Source organism: Sus scrofa, chromosome 16, assembly GCF_000003025.6.
Source record: "Sus scrofa isolate TJ Tabasco breed Duroc chromosome 16, Sscrofa11.1, whole genome shotgun sequence".
In the NCBI taxonomy this organism is placed as follows: domain Eukaryota; kingdom Metazoa; phylum Chordata; class Mammalia; order Artiodactyla; family Suidae; genus Sus; species Sus scrofa.
In genome coordinates this window covers 21,185,067-21,210,383 of record NC_010458.4, presented here as the reverse complement: position 1 = coordinate 21,210,383, position 25,317 = coordinate 21,185,067, and the positions used below count along the sequence as shown (strand labels likewise).

The window sequence follows — 25,317 nt, the reverse complement described above, 5'->3', positions numbered from 1 at the left end:
TTTTAAATTACTTACATATAACTAATAAATAATAGACTGAGGATTGAAACTGAATCTATCTGACTCTAACACCTATTTACATTTAATTTGTGCAATTCCTGCTAGCTGCATTGACTGAGCAAACTACTAAAATAAAGTATGTACACTACTTTCAGTCTACAATATGTAACTCATCTCCTTGGAGATTTAAATTGAAGGTTCAGTGCCTGTATATTAATATTTTAAATCTAACGTCTTTCTTTCTTCCCCTTCTTTACATCTACGGTTTCTCATTTTCTCCTGACCTGCTTACTGGTCACTAAAAATATCACTTTAATTCTTGGTTCTATCTTATTAATTTATTTTTAATTAGTCCATTTAATTTTTAAGGATTTGAGATTTTATTACTTTATTTTAAAAATTCTTACTCTTTGCTCTCTTTAAAGGTTTTATCCTTGGGAACCATATCACAAGAGTGACCATCACTTCCCCCTGCCCCCTATTTCTTAAAGATAATTTTCTATCTAGTCATTGCTTCTCAAGGTTTGGAGTCTTACCCCTCCCCTGCCCTACCCATTGGGTTTATAAAAGAAATGATTTACTGGTAGTTTGGGGTTAGTAGATGCAAACAATTACATTTAGAATGGATAAGCAATGAGGGAACATATGGATAGCACAGGGAACTATATCCCATCACCTGTGATAGAACATGATGGAAGATAATATAAGAAAGGGAATGTATTTATATATGTATACATATATATATATACACATTCTGGGTCACTTTCCTGTACAGAAGAAATTGGCACGACATTGTAAATCAACTATACTTCAATACAAAATTTTAAAATTATTTACAAACTTTTGTCTTGCACGGGAATGTTTGGCTAAAAATATAATTTTCTTCCACCCTTACCACCAAGTTTATTTTCTTGCTGGCAGGAATTTAATGTTGGACCATTAATAAGTTTCAGTTTCACAAAGTCATAAACATATATGACTGAGTCTTTATGGTTTCTCAATTTCCTGACCTGTAAAAGAAGATTCATAATGCCTTCTATTTTCGTTTATATAAGTCATACACACACACACACACACACACACACACACACACACACACAAACACACACATACACACAGAACAGCTTGGGATCTTTCATAAAAGTGATGGAGGGTCATGATCCCTTGTCAGAAACTCTTGTGGTCAAAAATGTTCAGAATTCAGAATCTATATGCGTATATTCCCCGAGATCCCCAGCAGTCTATTGGAAGAACTCCATAACAAAACATACTATATCTCCTGCAGCAAAAATGAGTTAATATTCACTATAAGTGGGATAAATAATGCATATCAATTGTCTTAAGTCAAAATTAGAAAAAAAGTTTTAGTTTTTAGAGGTTTTTGTGGATTTTGGATTAGCAGATACAGGAGTGTGGTTTTTATTAGTGGTATTCAATTTAAAATCATAAAACTTTAAGTTCAGACCAATTACAATGCAACATGATAGCCTGCCTTACCTAAGCTGGAATTCCAGAGTATCTTTATTATCCAGTTGGACCAATGGGACGCGAGTAAGTCTCTTAGTGTCATCTGTTGGGATTTTACATTCCATTCCCCTGTAATAATCTTGAAGGAGTCTCTTTGTGTCTTGGAAACGGTTCAGTTCTGCCTTTAATAGCAAATGGGAATGTTAATACTCAAAAAAGAACAAGCTGATCTGTACATGTTTTCCATATAAGCTCTGTAAGTACTATTTTAAAACATTTAGGTTGAAATCAGTTTTCTGGAAATTAAGAAAGAGAATTGGCTTCAAGTATATGTCTAAAATTTCATAAAAACTAAAGAAAATTGGCAAGTTTACATTTTATGTCCTTATTGAGCATGATTCCACTTAATAAAAAGATGACATTTCCATGCCTTTTTTTTTTTCTTGTGTCTTTTGTCTTTTTAGGGCTGTACCCTCAGCATATGTAGATTCCTAGGCTAGGGGTCTAATGGTTGCTGCCGGCCTATGCCAGAGCCACAGCAACACCAGATCTGAGCTGCATCTGCAACCTACACGACAGATCCCAGCAACACCAGATCCTTAACCCACTGAGTGAGGCCAGGGATCGAACCCACAACCTCATGGTTTCTAGTTGGATTCATTTTCACTGTGCCACCACAGGAACTCCCCTCCATGCCTCTTTATATTGTGGCAGAAGATTACATGATGTCTGAAGTGGTGTATCTTATTCTTTATTATTATTATTATTATTTTGCTTTTTAGGGCCAAACTTGGGGCATTTGGAAGCTTCCAGCCTAAGAGTCTAACTGGAGGTGCAGCTGCCAATTTATACCACAGCCACAGCAACACAGGATCTGAGCTGCGTCTGTGACCTATACCATAGCTCACGGCAACATGGATTCTTAACCCACTGAGTGAGGCCAGGGACTGAACCCACGTCCTCATGGATACTAGAAAGATTCATTACCACTGAGCCACAACAGGAACTGTCTTATTCATTATTTTGACATCAGGCATTTTCCTGTCCTATACTCAATCAACCAATACAATAACAAACATTTGAGTGTCTTCTGTCATAGGCAACACATTGGTTGATTTGGGAGATACAAAAAATATTATACATACAAATACATAATACAGATACAAAAAAATGCAATACAAAATAAGACTAGGTTTTGGTCCTATGGGATTATGTAATGTAGTTGTGTAATGTAATAACAAATGGTGAGGTAGAGTGAAAATAAAGAGCTCTCTTTTCACAGTTTCTATTCTTGCTCAGCATTGAAAAGAAGGGAGATCACTCCTCCCTGCTCACAGCGAAACCCCTTTGCTGGCTTTGCAGTAGGCATCTTGAGGGAAACAGAGAAGCACAGAGGAGCATCAGTTATTCGTAAGTGACTCCCTACCAGCCAGGTTGCTTCCATTTGCAGTAACAATGACATGCGTGCACAGTGAGACCCTGTGACCTGCTCTCCCAATAGGTGTCAGGTCAGTTGCCATAACTGTGGTTCTCTCCGGTGGAGGAAACATGACCTCCATCCTTTGCCTAAGTTAGTGGGGCTACTTAAACCAGTATCTGAGGCTTTAAAGATGAAAGCTTTTATGCAGATCTATCCCAGGACAGTTAGTTATAGAAAGCATCTTTTCTAAAAAGAACAAAACCGAGCTGGTGTTCAAAGCCCTGTGCTGAACATAACCCAGGATATTGAAGAGACCCCTATATTCATCAAACAGTTAATGTTGCCATTTACTTAATAAAACATCAAGAATAGTCTTAAACTGATAATGTTTTCAGTTTGGAATAAATAAATATCTGCTGTGCATGGTAGTCTATGACAGAAGACAAGGGCAGTTTCAATAAATTTGGAGCTTTCTGTCTTTTTTTTGGGGGGGGGTGTTGTTTATAGCATGTGGAAATTTCTGGGCCAGGGATCAAACCGGCACCACAGCAATGACCCAAGCCATGAAGTGACAACATCTATTCCTTAACCTGCTGCACCACCAGAGAACTTCTCAATAGGTTTGTTTTTGATATGGAAAAGGGTACACCAAATTGCTCCCGCAAAGCTATTCTCTAAAGCTATTCTATTCTTTAGCTAAACTTTTCTACCTAAAAGACTGAAACAGGAAAATATTCATTTGGTTAATCTGAATCTGTGTTATAAATAAAATTACCAATCATATATTGTCTTAAATTATAAAACATGTTTTAAGCATTTGGCTTTTAAACACAGATATATGTTTAGGTAACTTTTCAAACTAGCATTTTGAAATGATTAGGAAAATGAAACATTTTTCTCTCTCCCTGCAGACACACCAAACTAGCTCTTAAATATTCACATATGAACTAATCATGTAGCTTGATAATACATATTTACAACTTCATGTTTAGATTTGATAAAACAGTAGAGAGAAAATGATTCTTGCAAACTATACTCAAGAGAGTCTGCACAATACCACATTCACAATACGTAGCATGCAAATATAAACCCAATTTGTACAAATTGGGTATTGATAAATAACTTTGGGGAATTGAAGAGAAGGTTTGTGAGGCTATAAAAAGTTATTAGTCATCAAGTCATGGCATTGCATTATTTGGTAAAGATATTTAGAAGTCAGAAAATTATCTTGACTTAAAGAACTGAACTCTTTAATTATAATTAAGTTTATTACATCCTATTTTATACAATTGGTATTTGAGACAGTACTGGTATCTATACCTTAGGCTAACCCTGTTATATGATTTTATGTAAAATGTTCATTTATTTGGGGGGACCTAATTTGATTCATTGTATAGCTAACTATGAATAAGATGCCACTATATATCCAGTACTCTCATATAAGCAGAATTGATCAAGATTCCGCTCACATTTATAACTAGTAAATAATGCTTTCTTACTGTTTCTCTTATCACAGATTCTCACTTTTGAAAGAAATCTTAGAAATCATCTAGCATAGCATTTTACGAAATTTATTTTGTAGAAACTTTGTCCTGTAGGCTGTTAATGAGCACCACGCTGGGGATAAAACAGACAAAAACTTTGCAAAGTCAAATAGTTTCAGAAATGCTGGGTTAACACACTGAAAGAGTTTCTTTATTGCAGAGCATCTTAATGTCTTAATATATCAATATGCTTGTTGGTCTCCCAGGGTGAGGGAAGGGGAGTAGCGTTTTACAAAGTCTTTTGGTTTCAAGTCTTTGTTTTATGAAACATCTTGTAGGACTGATGTTCCGTGGAATCCCCTTTGGGACCACTTATTTAGGCACAAACCCTTTATTAAACTGAAATCTACTACTCTCCTGTACTTTACAGCTTTGATTTTTTTATAGGATCCTGTCAATCAGTACAGAACAAGACTTTTTCTGCTTATATGTGAGCAATGAAAAGAAAACTCAGGTCAATGAAATCTCAGGTCATCTTCTCTAAAGAAGACAACAGATGGCTGAAAAACACATGAAAAGATGCTCAACATCACTAATTATTAGAGAAATGCAAATCAAAACTATTCTGAGGTACCACCTTACACCAGCCAGAATGGCCATCATGAAAAAGTCCACAAACAATAAATACTAGAGAGGGTGTGGAGAAAAGAGAACACTCTTACACTGCCAGTGGGAATGTAAATTGGTGCAACCCCTATGGAAAACAGTACGGAGGTTCCTCAAAAAAAAAATTAAAAATAGAACTACCATATGATCCAGAAATCCCACTCCTGGGCATCTATCCTGACAAAACCATTATTTGAAAAGATATATGCACCTCAATGTTCATTGTAGCACTATTTACAACAGCCAAGACAGGCAAGCGACCTAAATGTCATTGACAGATGAATGGATAAAGAAGATGTGATATGTATATACAATGAAGTACTACTCAGCCATAAAAAAGAATGAAATAATGCCATTTACAGCAATATGGATGGACCTAGAAATGATCATACTAAGTGAAGTTAGACAGTGAAAGACAAACATAATATGCTATCACTTAAATGTTGAATCCAAAAAAAAGGATACAAATGAACTTATCTGCAAAACAGAAACAGACTCATAGACTTTGAAAAACTAATGGTTACCAAAGGGGACAGGTGGGGGGTGGAGGGTTGGACTTGGGGTTTGGGATTGGCATATACTCACTGAGCTATATGGAATAATTGGCCAATGGGGACCTGCTGTATAGCACAGAGAACTCTACCCAATATCCTGTGATAATCTATGTGGGAAAAGAAGCTGAAAGAGAATGGATATATGTACATGTATAGCTGGATCACTTTGTTGTACAGCAGAAATTATCACAAACTTGTAAATCAACTATACTTCAATAAAACTTTAAAAAATAAAAAAGAAAAGAAAGCTTAGGGTTTTATCTAAGTCTAACCCAGATCAGGGGTTAAACTTCCTTGGTTCAAATCCCAGCTCTCCCACTTACTAGCGTGTGGCCCTGGGTAAACCACTGCATCTGTGTTTACCTGTTTCCTCATCTCCCAAATGAGGATTTGATAGAATTTACAGCCTAAGGTTGCTGGGAGGTTTTAATGTGTTGTACATGAAGAGTCCTTAGAACAGTGCCTGATGAGTACAGAGTAAGAACTTAATATTAAGAACTTCATAAATATTAGCCTTTGTTTGCAGCCCTTTCTTTACCCTCTTTTTTCCTAGTTGGTTGTACATGTGGGTTCTGTTTCTCAGGGTGAGGGCCTGAAATATCAGTACTATGCGGTGTAGAGTTATATGGTTTCCAAAAGAGGCCCATATTGCCTGGACTAATGAGAACGATTCACGAAAACTCTCTAATCCCTTTGCCTTCACTATTGGATTTCAGTGATTTCTACCATAAGGTTTTTGACACACCCGTTTCAGCGGTCAATCTCTGCTTATCCAAACTGATGTTGAGGATGTTACCCAGGTGGATTTAAGCTGCTGGGTGTCTCACCTTGACCCTCTGCACAACCCATGCTTTGTAGCTCCCACCCGGATCCCAGAGCTAGCAATTAAAGAGGCTGCTCCCGCCTCCCAGGTCTCTGCCTCCTGTGATCCAGCCTGTCCCTCAACCAGGGCCTTGCCCCTTTGAAGGATGGAAATACATTGACCCCACCCCTGCAATTTTTGCTGTACAGAGAAGTGACTCAGTTACACACACACCACACACACACACACACACTCACATATACGTACATACATATAAATACACATTCATGATTTTCAATCATGGTCTATCCCAGGAAATTGGATATAGCTCCCTGTGCTACACAGTAGGACCTCATTGCTCATCCATTTTAAAGGTAAGAGTTTGCATCTACTAACCCCAGACTCTCAGTCCATTCCACTCCCTCTCCCTGCTCCCTTGGCAACCACAAGTCTGTTCTCCATGTCTATGAGTCTGTTTCTGTTGTGTAGATAGGTTCATTTGTGCCCTATTTGAGATTCCATGTATAAGTGATATCCTATGGTATTTGCCTTTCTCTTCCTGACTTACTTCATGTAGTAGGATAATCCCTAGTTGCATCCACGTTGTTGTGAATGGCATTATTTCATTCTTTTTATGGCTGAGTAGTACTCCATTGTATATGTATACCACATTTTCTTATGGTGATGAACTTTGTTGAGCAAGGATTTATTGAACACCTACTATAAGCTAGCTCTGGTGATTGTCAGCTAAATACTCTCATTTTCTGCAGTAACGCCTCCTGAAAGCTGATCAGTTCAAGACCAGAAATGTAACATTTTTACTCTATCCTTACTGCTTTTTTCTTAGGAGAAAATACTCACGTAGACACAGCTGAGCTAAGACAATGTTCATATTCCCTCAGTGTGACTAAACTACAGACAGATTTCTTCCTAACTCCAGGCTTCTGAACCCCCCATTTCTTAGAGTATTTACTTTAGGAAACTTGTCTTTGCAAGTTCCTTCTCTGTCTCTTTGAGATGTAAATCTTTTCAAAATCTTCCTGTGGGTTTTAGAAACCAGAACGGTCTTCTCAAGGACCCAGGAAGCTTCTCTTTGAAATGTAAGCATATGAAGTGAAAATAAATGGCACCCTTATGTCCAGGTCTTCTGGGAGGAGAGGAGCGTGATTTGGAAGACGCCCTGCTCCAAGTTGTAAAACTACCTGTGTTGAGAAAGTTTACCTTTCCTTAGGTGAGGCCAACCAAGAGAGCATGACACCCACCCCGCCCCTGGAGAGTTTAGAAACTCTCCAGCCCTTATTCTTGGCAGAGCTGGGTATTCAGATTTGGTTCGTGATTTCTCCCCTATTGTTACCGGTATCTTGGGATAAAATCAATGTCGTCTCTTTAACTTGTCCAGTGCAATTCTTTATTGTAACAGGCTGCAAAAATAAGTTGATTGGGTGTTCTGACAAACGGTCTGTTTTTCCAACCTGGACACAACTTTTCAGGAATCAAGTGCCCACTGAGTCTGATCAGCCCAAGCTTTCATCAGGGCTCCTTCCCGGGTCACTTTGGCTGTCCATGACCCTCTCTGCTGCCCCCTCCATAGCTCGAGGCCACCTGGAAACAGCTGGTGAGCTGCTGCTTGGGATGCTCTCAGTTCTGGTGCTTGCTTGGCGGGGAGTTTATTTCAGCTAACTTCCTTGGAAGGCCGGAGCTCAGGCTGGGCAGAGTTCTGGGGGTAAAAGGAGCCCTGAATGGTCCCTCACGCTCCCAGAGGAGCGGTTCCAGGAGTGGCTGTAGGGGGAAGAGTCATCGTGACCGGCCGCTCTTACCTGCATTAGGGAGAAGAAATGGTTCATCGCTATTCCTGTTGAGTCCTGCAACCAGCTCTCATTAATGATGTCCAGACGCTCCTGCTCCGCCTCTTCCTTGCGGGCATCACAGATGTCCCACAGGCGGTCCCGTAAATCCTGAACAGAGAGAAACAGCGCTGGGAGGCTTTAGCCTCACAGCTCAGAGGACCTCCGTGAAGTAAAACTAAAATCCTTTGCCTATCCGAAAAATGTTCCTGAAGAAAATGTAGACCTAAAGCACTCATGTATTTTCTTCCTTTGCTCAACAAATACTCACTTTGCGTCTACTCTAGGTCAAGTCCTCCCTTCCTAAGACCCCCACGCCCATGTCCACCACAAACCCACTGCAGTTCATGTCATTCGTGGTGCTATGTTTCATGTCTTCCAATCCTTCCTCACAAGATTTGTTTGGTCCCAAAAGATTGTTCAGGGAGTTTTTGAAGAAATGGGGATCTGGGTGGTGGGAGAAATATGCAGCTTTATTGAGTCCAAGGGCATGGCTTGTTAATTGATCATGAGTGGAACATGTCTTGCACCAAGAAATGGTGTCTGAGCTTGACGGGATTGTCTGAAAATAAGCTTTGTACTACAAAGCTAGCAGTTAAACAAACAAACAAACAAACTTTTAAACATCCAGCCCTGCCACTTACCAGAGTCTGAGCCATAATGATTAGAATACCTTTGTATGTGTGTCAATGTGTCAGAATAAAAATTAACTACACTTACATTGACTCATCTAATGCTTCACCAAAACCTTAGGCATTATTATTATCTTCATTTAGCAGATGAGGATACTGAGTCACAGAGAAGTTATTTTTCCTAGAGCCACCCAGTGAGTGGGCAGCGGAGCCAGGATGTGAGCCTGTGGTCTTGACTTAATAGGCACCACTAGATTAGGGCTTAGTTCCTTTATTATAAAATGGGAATATTACTTACCCTTTGGTGGTGTTACAGTTAGCCTAAGCATGTAAAACAGCACAGTATTTAGCACACAATCATTCCTCAACGATGAAAACTATCATAATCTTATTCATAGTGATAAAATATCTGTTTAATAAAAATCCCATGAATAGGAGTTCCCACTGTGGCAGAGAGGTTTAAAAATCTGCCTGCGGTGGCTCAGGTTACTGAGGAGGCTCGAGTTTGATCCTAGGCCTGGCTCAGTGGGTTCAAAGTTCTGGCATTGCTGTAGTTGTGGTGTAGGTTGAAGCTGTGGTTCAGATTCGACCTCTGACACAGGAACTTCCATATGCTGCAAGTGTGGCCGTAAAAAAATAAAAATCCCATTAATAAAATAGAGGTAGTCCAGTAAAACTTGACAGTTTTCATAATCATCATAATTTGCTGAATTTACTATGCATTGGGCATTGTGATTACCTCACTAATCACCATTAATAACCAAGAGGTAAGTTTGTGAGAAGAAATGTGATGCCCAGAGAGGTTAAATCATTGCCTATGGTTTCAGTGTGGTAGAGACAGGAATTTGAACATATGTAGTTTGATTCCAGTGCCTGTAGTAGATTGTATTTCTGCGATGCCGTGTTAATGGAACACTTCGTGTTTTGGTTTGTTATCTTGTGGGGGCTGTGCAGGAAAGGAAAACATCCCAGCCATTTGCATAGCTGTATGCTAAGTATCAGAACTATACACCATTATTTTAGAGCTGATCTTGAGAGCGCCACGGTCTTTCCACATATGCTGTCTCAGACATTCAGTGAGTACTGGCTTGTGCTTATCAAATATTTATACATTTTAAAAAGATGAGGGGGGAATGCAGCAGAGGAGAAACTACAGAAGCAGGAGCCTGGGGCTTTGTTTCTAGTTCTCATTCTTCTCCTAACCCACTGTGAGGGCCTAGCAAGGGCCAGTGTCTCTGTGGCTTGGTTTCCTAACAGTAAAATGAGGACACACAATAGCAGAACCTCTCCAATAACTCTTAGGATTGAACTCAAGCCAAGAACAAGGACCGTGCCCAGGAATAAAGAGGCTAACTATTGGCAAATGGGATTATGGATTTGTCATGTTAAATTTGCTTCTTTTAAATATCCAATTGAAATACATAAACAGGTGGTGCTTTTAGAATGAGCAAAAAAATCACATAAGATATTTTAAAATCTAAAAACCTTCCCATTCTACCAAAAAGCACCTGACCATTATGGGGAAGGGGTTTACAGGAGGGCTGGCATTAAGAATAGGGAAGAAGAGTTCCCATCATGGCACAGCGGAAACAAATCCAACTAGGAACCATGATGTTGCATGGTTGCAGCCTGGCCTTGCTCAGCGCATTAAGGATCGGGGTTGCTGTGAGCTGTAGCGTAGGTCGCAGATGTGGCTTGGATCCTGTGTTGCTGTGGCTGTGGTGTGGGCCGGCAGCTGTAGCTCTGATTTGACCCCTGGCCTGGGAACCTCCATATGCCGTGGTATGGCCCTAAAAAGCAAAAGAAAAAAAAATAGGGGATAAAGAGACAGAAAAGGCAGATATATTTAAGGATTCCTGTTTGGGGAATGTCTAAGAACAGGTAAAATTCTTCAGTTTCCTAGGACATTTGTTAATGCGATATCTCCTAGATTAAACCTGCCAGCACCCGCTCATCCACGTCACCATAACCCCTTTGCTTCATTTCAACAGCTTCGCAGCTGTTGAATGCTCTCCAGCTATTCTGTTTGTTTGTTTTATTTTGTTTTACAGACAGATTCTTTTTAAACTAGAAGCAAGCCTTCAACTCTCATTCAGGTGGACACCAATATCCCGATAATGACCTCCAAGGCATCGGGTAATCTGGTCCCCTAGGACCTCTCTGACTTCATCACCAACCACTCTGGCCTGTGCTGACTCGGCTCCAGCCACACCAGGCTCTTTGCTGTTCCTCACACAGACCAAGCATCCTTCCCCCTTCAGTGCCTTTGCTCTTCCCTATGCCTGATACACTCTTCCTTCCCCGATCTGCATGGCTCAAGCAATCACTCCTGTCCTGAGTTTGCTCAAATATCACCTTCTTGGCGTTCCTGTCGTGGCTCAGAGGAAAATGAATATGACTAGCATCCATGAGGACGCAGGTTCGATCCCTGGCCTTGCTCAGTGGGTTAAGGATCCAGTGTTGCCGTGAACTGTGGTGTAGGTCACAGATGCGGCTTGGATCCTGCTTTGCTGTGGCTGTGGGCCAGCGGCTACAGCTCCGATTCGACCCCTAGCCTGGGAACCTCCATATGCCATGGGTGCAGCCCTGAAAAAGACAAAAAAATAAAAAAATAAAAAGTCACCTTCTCCTTGGGCCTTTCCCCAATCACCATATAAAGTAGGCCAGTGTTCTTTTCCCACCAGCCCTACCTTCCTTCTTCACATGCTCTTATTGCCAATGACACCTCACGATATGTTTACCTCTTTATTGCTTATTCTTTGGCTTCTGGCTTCCAAACATTAACATCATGAGGTAGAGTCTTTTTGTTCACTGTTGCACCCAGAAGCCTGAGCAGTGCTAGGACCATGATAGATGCTCAGTAAATATTGACAGAACAGATAAATGGGGCATGGGATAGAGATGGCAATTTTTTGGTTGTACAAATAAATATTGAGATTATAATCAGATTTGGCTACTAGTGCCTACACTTAAGGTTAGTGAGTGGCAAGGGAAAGAATTCCCCTGACAGGATAGGGGGCTCTGCAAATCTACGCCAGAAAGATAAAAGGTAAGAGACTGAAATCAGCTTCTAGAACATCAGAGGACCTTTTATTTTCTCTTTAATTTTTTCCTTTTTATAGCCATACCTGTGGTGTAAGGGAGTTCCTGGGCTAGGGGTCGAATCGGAGCTGCCGCTGCCAGCCTACACCATAGCCACAGCAAGGTGGAATCTGAGATGCATCTGTGACCTACACCACAGCTCAGGGCAACACTGGATCCTCAACCCACCGAGTGAGGCCAGGGATCTAACCTGCATCCGCAGAGATTATGCTGGGTTCTTAACCCATTGGGGAACTCCAGAGGACCTTTTCTAAAGCATCAGGGTAATATACTCCATTTATGAATTTATAAAATAATCCAGGCACTCTGCTTGCTGGAGATAACAAAGATGTCTGTACAAGATTTGGTACCTTCCCTCAAGGGATCTAGTCAATGGAGGCAACACCTTAGACTTTGTGTGATGTTCCTCATTCCCTTGCTCCCTGACATCAACCAACCATAAAGCTGCCTCAAAGATACTTAATACCAGCCCTGGACACCCTTACATGACCCAACAAAGGGGTAAGGAGTCCACACAACAGGTGCCTAGAATGCTCCTGTGCTGGCCTTGGCTCCTTCCAGAACATGGGCATTGGAATAGGATGGCATCGGCCACCATATTCCCATTTGGAACTCAAAGTGCAGAAGAGCCATTGCTCTTGAAAGTTGGCAGGTAAGTGTTCAAACCATTTCCCTCCTCATCCTCCCACCCCAAGAGATAAGAAGGGGATGGATTAGGCTTTTTCACTACAAGATATGAGAGTGTGGCGACCCTGGCCCAGCAGGTTACAGATTCCCTTACATTCACTCTTTGGTGCAGTTCCGCCTTCGTTTCCTCATCTTCCCACAGGTCATCAGGAAGAGAGTTGAAATCAGCCTGCCACTGAGACACAAAATTTTGCTTGTGGTCCGGACGCCTTAGAAATTGCTGGAAACCTGTTCTGTAAGGGATTTGGAGAATGAGATGGAGCTTCCACGTCACATCTGACAACAACGCAATTGTAACTTTGGAAATGTGACTTACCTGGTATCATATAAGTAAGCAAGCACGGTGTGCTGGCCTTCTCTCAGGTGCCTGAGTACTGTTTTGATGGAATTTATATAGGAATTTTCTATCAGTTTCCAGTAAGGTACTAAAAATAAGGGTATTTCCTGTTAAATGGTAAAGCACAAAAATCATAATTTCAAAGTGAAAATTCTTCTGAATAATTGAGTCAAAAGGGCACTACAAAGCGAGAAGATCAAGATGGAACTGCAGCTACTGAAAGCATTTCTGTGAAACTTCTTTCTCCTCCTTCCTCCTGCTCCCCCAGCTAAATCCTATTCCAAATCATTCTTCAGGTCCCAGCCCAGACACAATTCTTCCAGAAATCCTGCCCTGATCCAACAAGCCTGTAAGGACATCCTCTGAAGTTCTGAAGTTCCATTTTTGCACCCTGTACTTCTCCCATTAGAGTATCGATGACATTAATTGTAATTGCTTATTTATTTGTCTATGTTCACCTCTAGAATAGCAGTCTCATAAAACCAGGAAGAACGGTTGTCTAATTCACCACTATTCAGTTTTTCCTATAATTCCCACAGGGTCTGGGAAATATTTATTGAATGAATGAATTGAATGGTCACAGATGTCACACTCTGCCTCACTGAGTGAGGCCAGGGATCATGCTGGTGCCCTCATGGATACTAGTCAGATTCGTTTCCACTGAGCCATGACGGAACTCCAAAATCTGGGCTAACTTCCTCTCTAACTAAGAAATGCTAAGAGATCCAGAGAAGATTAGCCATTCTCTCTGTGGACCTCACTCATGCATCGAGCATGGCATTTCAAGGCAACCCCCTCCAGGGTCACACAACCTGGGTTAGTGGAAAATTCTTTCTCGTTGAGCAGAACTCTGCCTTCCTGCAGTTTCCATGTATAAGCCCTAGCTGTGCCCCTTGGAGAGGAACAGGCTACATTCGGGCTGTCTTCCCTATGACAGCCTGCTAAGTATTTGAAGACATTAGTGAGGAGAGGTAGGCTGGAATTCAGGATGAAACTTGCTTATTTTCATATTCCCAGCATCTATTACAGCATTGGCAAAGAACAGGTACTCAACAAATGTGAATATGGGTGTGTGTAGACTCATTTGAACCTGATTTTATCATCGGTTACATTTTTAGATGGAATGGCTCCATCAAATTCTAAAGACTCATGATTTTACATCCAACCATCTTCAAGTATTCATTCATCTAAATTAAAAATTTACAATTCCTGGAGTTCCCATCATGGCTCAGAGGAAACGAACCAGACTAGTATCCAGGAGGATGCAGGTTCAATCCCTGGCCTCGCTTGTGGCTTAAGGATCCGGTGTTGCCATGAGCTGTGTGTAGGTTGCAGATATGGCTCGGATCTGGTGTTACTTGGCTGTAGTGTAGGCCAGCAGCTACAGCTCCTATTCAACTCCTAGCCTGGGAACTTCCATATGCTGTGGGTGTGGCCCTAAAAAGACCAAAAAAAAAAAAAATTACAATTCCTTTAATGCTCCTCTGACATTAATACCTTAAAAAACAAACAAACAAACAAAAAAACCCAAACAAACCTAGATTTCCCCTCTGGTTTCAAGTTTTTCATCATCTCTGTACAAAATGTATATCCAGAGTGATGCCAAGATCATTTTAGTAGGCCCTCTACTAAGCCTCCATCCCCGTGACTTCAAGCCATTAATTTACACCCTGTGTGGGGGAGTTACCACTGAAGAATGGACCTTATTGACTTAACATCCTGCTGTCAGCTTCATTTATCTGCAAGAATTTCACTGAGAAATACTATTTTGAATTCAAGATATACTCTGTTTATGGTACTTTCCTGCCCCGACTTTGCTAACAAGGAAAAGGAAGAGGCCAGTTCAGCAAGGCTTAGCCTAGGGGACCTGTCTGAGCTCTGAGGGATCGTTTTGTATTTTGTAAGTGCTCAGAAGGCATGTGTTTAATCATTTCCTTCAGATTTTGTCAGGGATTAATGTCTAGATCACTGGTCTTAAATGCTACTAAATCCCATCCACCTTCTATTCAACATTTAGGCATTTGCCCACATCTGGGCTTCCAGATTCTCCTGGATCCTCTGTGATTTCTATGATTTATTGATGACTTCATAGCTATAGGTTCTTTCAGTCTCTGGGATATAATGTTTCTGTGTCTGGGGATTCGAACTTTATGCGATGTGACTAGATGTTCAGACCTATCCTTTCCAATGAAATAGTCTTCCGTTCTTTGGAGAAGACTGAGCATAAAAGGAAATTGGTAGCCAAAGCAAATACACTCCCAAGCTTCAGAAGCTGGAAAGCAAAGATCTCTCACATGATTGCCTCCTTGGTTTTCTCTGCACCTTCCCTGGTGGCCAGAAAAGGGAGAAGGTCCCAGGCTCTCCTTGAACTTGGCTGCTGACTCCACCTGAGAGAGCCAGGTATGGGAGCAATTTCTCTATCTCTCTTTCCCTCTGTCTCCTCCCAAAGGCCGACTGAGGTAAGGAACATCTGGGGCCCCTGGAGGGCCTGGACCTGGGATTACCAGGTAAGGTATAGGATGCCCACACACACCACACACACACACATAATGTATACATAATATATATACATTTTTTCATTGATTATCTGAAATTTGAATTTATTTAACTAGGTACCTGCCTTCCCCCTCCCTTGCCACATAAGCTCTGCAGCTCAAGTGTGAGAAGCTTAGAGGAAAAGGGCTAGAGTAGAGCCTGTGGTTTGCTTTGTTTCCAGGTTCTAGGCTCCTTCTAGTTGTAGCAAAAGGTGTTCTCTATATGGTTTCACTTGTGTAACTAGCGATCCAGGCTGTGTACCTTCCCATCGTCCCTCCAAACCAATTTCCCATCCTTCATTCTTTATCCTACTCAGCTCCTGGGAGGCTAACTTACTGAACTACTTCAGGAAACTCCCTTGCCCTCCACCTTCTGGGCAAGAGATGTGAGAGCAGAGAGGGCATGAAGTCTGGTTATGTGCTTCCCTGCTCCTCTATGCTGGGCCATTGTGGGTGGCTGGATCCTCTGGGAAGGCCACAGCCCCTGGCAGATAGCCCTCTCCATACACAGGCACACAGGCTTTCTTGAGGTCCCAGAATCTGCTCCAGGTCGGTCCTTGCCTTCTCAAGACTAGGGGCCATAATAGTTCCTGGCTATCCCTTGTTTGGGGGTAATAACCTCATCCTTGTAGGTTTCGTTATTTATTGCCCATCTGTATATGGATACATAGTCCTTTATTGAAATATATATACACACACATATATATTCAACTCCCCTTAAGTTGTCATCTGTTTTCTGCCAGGTCCTGACTGCTAGAAGATCTGCAATGGAAGCTGGTACCCTATCTCAGCGTGAATCTTTATTTTTCACTCATGTTCTCTATTTTCCTCTTGTCCTCTATGAATTTATTTCTCTCAAGCGCTTTAAGGTTTGGAGTTAAGGATTAGATTTTAATATTTTTGCCCCTTACTCTACAAGTCCTGCCAAATAATATCATTTTAATTTCAACTCCTTCCCAAGAAACACTTCTGTATTCTGTATTTTATATCTATATAAATTTATATATATATATATATATATATATATCTCTAATTTTTTAAAGTAGCTGCTCTTTGGCTGAGTGCTATTAATTACACACACCCATAATTACATCATGTAATGGTCTCACTTTTAAATATTTTCTGTTCTAATTTCACCCTCAGTGCTAATGAATTCATCAGAACCCTGTCAAGAATCGCTAATATTCTCTTCACTGCATTCGATTCTGTGTTGAATACAGGGAATTATCCCACATGTTCCTATCCTCACCCAAAGAGCTTATAATTTAATCAGGGAGATAAGTGAGACATTACCCTAGGAACATACAATGATAACTGCAATTCATGATTGGGTCTCAAATGCCTGGCACAGATGGTCAGGGCTGAGAGTTTATAAGAATAAGAAACCACAGAGGACTGAAATTAAGAAGATAGAGACTGTCTTTTTTTAAAAAAAAAATCTTTGTCTTTTAAAAAGTCTAAAAGAAAGACTGTTCTGTGTGAGGTTTCCAAGGTGATTTTATCTATTTAAGCAGCCAGATTGGCCTGGGGGCATCCGAGCTTTGCAGCTGTCAGAGAAGAAGGAACTGAATGGAACTTCCAAGGCTCACCTGGGCATCTCCTTGCCTGACACTTGGGGACCCATTTAAAGAGCTCAGACCAGACAGCTCTCTGTTCCTTTATTCGTTTAGTTAGCATCAAAATTTTCCTTCTGGAGTTCCCGTCGTGGCGCAGTGGTTAACGAATCCGACTAGGAACCATGAGGTTGCGGGTTCGGTCCCTGCCCTTGCTCAGTGGGTTAACGATCCGGCGTTGCCGTGAGCTGTGGTGTAGGTTGCAGACGCGGCTCGGATCCTGTGTTGCTGTGGCTCTGGCGTAGGCCGGGGGCTACAGCTCCGATTGGACCCCTAGCCTGGGAACCTTCATATGCCGCGGGAGCGGCCCAAGAAATAGCAAAAAGACAAAACAAAAAAACAAAACAAAAAAAAATTTTCCTTCTATTGCAGAAAGGTCAGGGGTTAAACTTCATTTGAAAGCATTATGATGTGGGTATGAGGACTGGCTGGAGGGCTGTAATTTGCTGAATATGTGTTCTCAGGGAGTCATTCTTCCAGGAACCTGCATCTCTGCTTGTCCTTGGGAACAAAAATTGGTCCTCACAAAACCCATTTGTTCCTCTGACTGCAGCACTCACAGCCGCTCAAAGCATGACTCAGAAACTCCATGGAATAGAGAAAGCATGGGACGTGCCTCAATGAATATTCTCAAAAGATCATCTCAGATATATATGTGTGTGTGTGTGTGTGTGTGTGTGTGTGTGTGTATGTGTGTGTGTGTATTTATATGTAAAACAAGCTATGACAGGCCTTTTGGATGGTGCAAATGATGGTGTAAATCACTACAAAGAGGACAAAGAATAGATTCTATTAGCTGGACTCGAAACTGCCATACCTCAGGAATTGGTTCATTCACGAACACCCACTCTTCTGATCCTGGCTTAGATGGGGGTGGCACTGCGGGAACAGGTGACACATCTGTGGAGTCAGCGGGTGATTTCTTTACTGGCGCCTTCCCACCTGGCGATTTTCCTCTAGGAGAACCTTAAACATGCAGAGTAAACCATTCCATTACAAGGAGATGAATGGGGCCAGATTCTGGTGGATGAATAAATCTATGACTGCCAGGGAATTCAGGCAATCCATTAACTACTTTTTAAGCAACTTTGGGCAATCTTATCAAATAAAAAAAAATCTCATTCTCTACAGACCCCAAATTAACCAAACAATACCCATAGCAGCTACTTTTTCTTTTTCTTTTTAGGGCTGCACCTGAAGCATATGGAGGTTCCCAGGCTAGGAGTGGAATCAGAGCTACAGCTGCCAGCCTACACCACAGCTCACAGCAACGCCAGATCCTTAACCCACTGAGTGAGGCCAGGGATCAAACCGAAACCTCATGGTTCCTAGTGGGATTCATTTTCACTGTGCCAGGACTGGAACTCCCCAATAGCAGTTTTTTTTTTTTTTAAAGCAATACTTCTCTTGTCAAATTAGCTATGGAACTTGATATTTTATGTTCATCTCTGTCCTTGCTTTCACAAGGAACACATGATTTTTTACAAAGTTTAGAGTCCAGAGAAAAGGATATTTCATTTCCTACTGCAAAGACTGGCAAATGAAACTTTCACCCTGAATAAGAAAGAGGGTAGCTATAACAGGAGCGGTGCTCTTGGGTGTTCCTTGAAACCCAGGGGAGGAGCAGGGAGAAAGGACCCTATTGTAAGAGTCAGCTGGAGTCAGTAAGGGCTGGAGGGGAGGGGAGGGGTGTTGCAGCTCCTGCACATTCCCACATATATCCCCACGTTCCCTGGATGAGACACAGGGTTTCTGAGCAGGCAGCTATGTTTCTTGCTACAGTCAGGGTGTGTATGGATGAAGGCAACTGCTTTGCTATAAGTTTGACTGAATTAAGGCATGAGAGACAGAGAGAAGGGGTGGGGGGAGAAGAGGAGAGAAAGGAAAGAGAGAGGAGGGAGGAGGAAGAAGTGGGAGAGGGAGGTGGGGAAAGAGGATGAGAAAGAGGCTTCATTTCAGTTCAGAATCCAGAGGGGACATGTGCTCCACTATCCGGAGAACATCAAGAGGGGAATCCAGACCAGTGAAGTGGTACCCTCATGGTCTGAAAGATCTTGCAACCAATCAAAGTACCTAAACTCAGGAAGCACCAATATTTCCTCAGAGATCCCCTTGTGGCTCAGCGAGTTAAGGATCAGACATTGTCTCTATGAGGATGCGGGTTTGATCTCTGGCCTCACTCAGTGGGTTAAGGATCCAGTGTTGCTGCAAGCTGCAGCGTGGGTCCCGGAGGCACCTCGGATCTGGTATTGCCATGGCTGTGGAGCAGGCCCCAGCTGCAGCTCTGGCCCAGGAACTTCCATATGCCCCAGGTTCTCCCGGAAAAAGAAAAGAAGAAGAAAGCACCAATATCTCCTTAAAGGATCAAAGTTATTATAGTTTAGAAATTCATTCAGTTTAAATCCCCTCACTCTCAGATTACTTATGAAGCTTTCAGATACAGTTTATAGATGCCTATGGAATTTGCAGCACTTTCTTTCCTCCAAATATATTTCTTTTTATGAGTATTAATGAATGATAATGCTGTTTAGAAAAATAAATAATCTTCCACATTTAGACTAGTTAAAACATATGTATTATAAGTAGGGGGAGAATTCTCAATTATGCCTTGTGGACAGCTTAGGTGACTTCTACTTATACATTTAAACAGTTTTGTTGTCTACTGTTTAAAGCTGTTTAAAGCTGTATCCAGATTTTATTTTTATTTTATTTTATTTTTTGTTATTATTATTTTTTAAATAGTTTTTTCCCCAATACATTTTTTTTCTACTGTACAGCATGGTGACCCAGTTACACACACATGTACACATTCTATTTTGCACATTATCATGCTCCATCATAAGTGACTAGACACAGAACTTCTTTGTTCAGGCAATAAACCAAAAATGTTCATAATTTGATATATTTTTCTATGCAATAATTTTTTATTCTCTGACCTGAATCTCTGGTGAAATAAAAGTGATAACTCTATAGCCACTTCAAAATGAATTATCCTAAGGAGGATTTCTAGGGAGATGTTGTAATTATAAATGTGAGATTGGAATGAAATTCTCCTTTTCTTACCTATCATGACCATTCAGTGAAAACTAAGAGAGCCAGAGAATAAATTTGGAGTATGTGCTTTGGTTTCATTTAATTTTATATAATTTTTAACAATGAAAATGCTAAGGGAAAAAGATTTGAATGAATAAAAATGTATCCATGTCACAGTGAGGGAAAATAGATGTCACTTTTGAATAAAACCTATCAACATCTCTTTTGTCTTTTTTTTTTTAGGGCCACACCTGCAGCATATGGGGAGGTTCCCAGGCTAGGGGTTGAATCAGAGCTGTAGCTGCCGGTCTATGCCGCAGCCACAGCAACGTGGGATCTGAGCCACATCTTCAACCTACACCACAGCTCATGGCAACACCAGATCCTTAACCCACTAAGCAAGGCCAGGGGTCGAACCTGCGTGCTCATGGATACTAGTCAGATTCGTTTCTGCTGAGCCACGATGGGAATTCCTCTACCAATATCTTAAATGTCACAAACCTATTCAACCATATGAAGGCTTCGGTTTCTAATAAGATATTTGTTTTCATTTGGAAGTTGGATTTTTGAGTCCTTAGTGTCCTTATTCTTCATGCATAAAAAGAATGGAGGATAATCTATGCTTAGCACATGGTAGTGATATATTTTAGCCATTTTTTTTTTTTTTGGTCCAGATATAAGAACCTAATGGTATCACACAGAAGCACATGGAACTAGAGCAAGTACAAATAAAATAAGGTCAAAAGAAAAAGTGCAATTTTAGGACATGGGGTTGATTTAATGATGTTATCTGTCAAAGCTGAAACGACCAAACTACAGGTTTCAGCAAAGAAAATAACATAGGAACTCAGTAAAGATAAGAATAAAGTTCATCAATTGATGAGAGGACATTAAGAAAACTACAGCACTTTCAGATTAAGTTGGCCCTTAAGAGTATAGGAAGAGAAGATGAGAAGATTGTAGGAAGGAGGAAAAGATATGGAATGTCTTCTGATTTTTTTTTTTAAAGAAAGGCATTATTATTACTTTTCAGTCCTAAAATATTTCCTACTAGTATCTGATTTAATTAAGAGCTTCACTAGGTAGATGCTAGAAGATTGGTTAACAATGATGGCTTTATTCCTGCTTTGATTCAGAAAAACAAACAAACAAAATCAACTCCACATCCAGCCAAAGAACAAAAAACAGGCTCTTTGTTATTAACACATGGTGGTAATGGCCATCTGGCTGCAAACAGTGACAAAGGAAGTAGTGACTCAGGATGCCTTGGATAAGATGAAAATTTTAGCTCTGAAGCAACGTGGCCAGGAAGAAAAGGGAGTCAGTGTCAAGTAAGAAGCCAGTGATGGAACATGAATCAGCTCATTCTCTAAATCTCTACTGAGAAGCTATTTGGGGAATATTTCCTCTGCTCTGTGTCCTAGCATTCATGTTGTTACTCTCTGGGGAGCTGGAGATGATGGGAAATGTGGACAACTATAAAGTAATGAGGACTGATGATCTGGGATTGCCTATCGGAACTGATTTTAGTGTAACTATATACTAAAGAACAATTTTAGTATGATTATACAGTGGAAAGCTTTGGGAAGTCCTTAAGCAAACTTTGCTATGGATTCCCCATTCTGCCCACAGTCTTTAATAATTTGGTCTGGAGCCAAAAAGTTATACTCCATATGTATTCACTCTGAGCCAGATCCTGTTCCATCTACTTTTTGTATATTTACTTATTCCTTGCAATAGCCACAGAGGAGTTACTTTTTTTTTTTTTTTTTTTTTTTTTTTTAGGGCCACAGGGTGGCATATGGAAGTTTCCAGGCTAGGGGTTGAATTGGAGCTGCAGTTGTCCACCTATGCCACAGCCACAGCAACGCCAGATCCGAGCCTCATCTGTAACCTACACTGTAGCTCACAGCAATGCCAGATCCTTAACCTACTGAGTGGGGCCAGAAATCGAACCTGTATCCTCATGGATAGTAATTGCGTTCATTACCTGCTAAGCCACAATGGGAACTTGTGAGAAGTTACCTTTATTACTTTTATGGCCTCGTTTTACATGTGAGGTTGCTGAGGCCTGCTAATGTCAAGTGACCTGCCCTAAGTCACTCAGATGGTAAATGGCAGAGTGAGAATTTCATCCAGGCAGGCTGGCTCCAGAGCCCATGCACCTGACGGTCACACTTTATTGACTTAGTGTCTATTGATGATTCATATTCAAAAGTGTTCATTAGATTGATACTTGGAAATCTCTATGCTTAGAGCAGTTCTTTTAATACTATTGACTTGGCTCATAAGTTCATTTTAAGACTGTATTCCATGCACACTGCATTGCAATTAAATTACAATTTAATTTTTCTACTCAGGATGACAAATTGATTAAAAACTATTGTCTGAGAAATCACTTTATTGAAAGACTTATACTTAAGAGTACAAAATAATATTATTTAATTCATTTAAATCAGGTAATGGTATTAAGGCAAAATCAAGGGGAGCGATAGTGCTGAGAGTTAACACAGCGGGTAGATTCAAAGTGTGAAGATGCTCTAGCTTTTCCTTTTCATAGGTTAATGATTACTATTAACAAAACACTACCTTATCTATTTTGACTCTCAGCTCCCTCATTTTGAAGCAGGAAATGATCATTTCTACTTCAGAGGTGATTATGAGCATTTAGTGAGATTATAGATGAAAACTATCTTGTATAGTGCCTGGCACAGGGTAGGTACTATGTAGTGTGTTGTTAAAATTATAAATTATATTATTTTATTATGATTATAAATTATATTATAAAATTGTTGAGTTTTGCTATCTGAACCATGATCGTAAATTAATCATCAACTTCCTGATGCCTAGCATCAATTTTCAGATGAAAGACATTTTGCATTTGCTATAAAATCTACTCAGACCTTGTACATGGTACCACATACTGTCAAGGCCCTAGGTGATAAAAAAATGTACCTTAGAAATTAATCTTAGAATATCTCTGGGCTTTTTATATCTATTTCAAGGTATTGTTATATACCTGTTGTGTTCTAAATTATTATCCAACTTAAATATTTTGGGGAAGAGGGTGTATTATAAATAATGCATTGGAAATAGCAATGTTTCAGATAGTCCAATGGCTAGCATAGTGCAATAAGCCTTTGGTTCCAGAACTATACTAGTTCTTCTTCAACTTTAGTGATCAGCGGAATTCCATAGAGGGCTTATTAAAACACAAACTGCTGGGGCCCTCCAGGAGTTTCGGATTCAGTAGGTCTGGGGTAGGACCAAGTATTTGTATTATTTGTATTTCTAATAAGTTCCCAGGTGATGCAGGTACTGCTGGTTCAGGACTGCACTTTAAGAGCCACTGCTTTAGTAGTTGCATCTAGGTATTTCAATTTCATTTCACTTTCATCTTTTTTTTTTTTCTCTGTTCTTCCAAGTCCTTCCAATTAAATATCTTTAACATATATAACATTGACATTGCATCTATTGCTAAGTGGCCTGATAGCACCTAAAATGTAAGTCATATCAGGAGGCTAGCACTAGAACAGCACCGATGCTAATATACAGGCAGGCCACAGAACTGAAGAGGACATGATTTCCAAACATTTGTTCCACAGAACTCTAGTCCTAAGGTCCACTCCCCCAAGAGAGGATGCTGCAGCCACAATGTCTGGGGATGTTCCACAGTCTCCCATGGCCTTAGAGAGACACATGGAAAGATCTATAGATATGTATCTCCTGTAATTAGAAATATTTTAATTTGGTATAACACAGCATTTTCTGAAATTGATTGATTAAAGAAAACTCTCCGTTTAGCTCCTAATTAACACCTTATAGGTAAGGTCACAGAGTTGAAAAGCCCTTATTTAATGAAGGAATAAAATGGGACGGTGGCAAATGTTGAAGATAGTAAGAAATATTTAAAGTATAAATAAATAGAGTTGTAAATGGCATTTCAGCGTCAATATTTTTGGGGAGAAAGGATAGGATTGAACTAATATGCAAAGAAAAATAGAAATGAGTCAAAGGTGCCAACAGCAGGAAATAATAAGTTTGAAAGAAGGGAAAAGGAGATGGTTATTCAAACCATAAGACATGCTTTTAAAATAATTGGCACCAAAGAGCCTATGAAGTAAACAGACAACCGATCGATGGTGTTCACCACAATGGTGTTCCAAATATTAAGAATTAAAATCATTTAGACTTCCTCTTGATGAAGGAAATTCTGCTATACACTCCAAAACAACAACAGCATGTTTACGTAACAGACTTTTAAAACTTGATTGAAAGTTCACCAATTTCAAATAGTTTTAAACACAACAGAAAATGAATTTATGGAAATAGAAACAATAATAAAAGCAAAAAAATGCTTTAAAGTCCTTTTAGTTACTTAAATTGAGCTAACCGCATGACTTCAATGAACATATATTTCACTGATTGATCTTGTTTTTGCTCATGGTTTCTTGGAGTGCGTATACTTTTATCTAAGGACACTCTTAAAACATGCACATTATTATGTAACTTGATGATTCGTACCCTAATATGCATGGTTATATTTAATTCCTATTTTTGATGATTCTATGTTGATTTTTCCTTTGCTTTTGCTGATCACAATAAGAAAGCAACACATGCATAATGTAAATGTGAAAATTATTCTCCTGCTTGTAAACAGGTGAGAACAGAACATAAATTATAGCCAAAATTTTAGCTAAAATTTTCAACTCAGTGTTAACTCACCAAATGACACTAGTTATATAAAACTATAAGGTCATACAATAAGAGAATAGTGAGATTCTTTGAGAATCATGGTTCTGTATCTTTGGAATGCCAACATAAAGATCCTTTTTAGCCATCGTTTCGTGAACATTGCACACTCTAGGACTGCTACTTTAATTGGTAATTTGTAATGAAAAATTAAACAAGGTATATACTTCATGACAGCTCTATTTCCACGGACCCTGGAAAAGTCAGCTGTATGTGTCCATAATTGCATTCCAATCCTCTCTTAATTGGCTGCTATTTGCAGCTTCAACATACAATATACCATTCAATCTAATACGCTTTTTAGAGCCTGGTATTTTCTTCTACCAACTATCAATTATTTAAAGAACTTTTATCCCCCTTATTTCAGAGAAATAGTTAAAATAAAAATAG

The 25,317-nt window shown here is 40.2% G+C and overlaps 1 protein-coding gene across 1 annotated transcript in view; it reads right to left on the bottom strand.

Moving 5' to 3' along the window:
* SPEF2 (sperm flagellar 2) overlaps positions 1-25,317 on the bottom strand; it is a 176,129-nt gene that overhangs the window by 54,208 nt on the left and 96,604 nt on the right. The window contains 5 exon segments of the mRNA NM_001044561.1: positions 1,498-1,649; positions 8,211-8,348; positions 12,753-12,891; positions 12,975-13,102; positions 17,960-18,108. Coding sequence (NP_001038026.1) covers positions 1,498-1,649; positions 8,211-8,348; positions 12,753-12,891; positions 12,975-13,102; positions 17,960-18,108 — 706 coding nt within the window.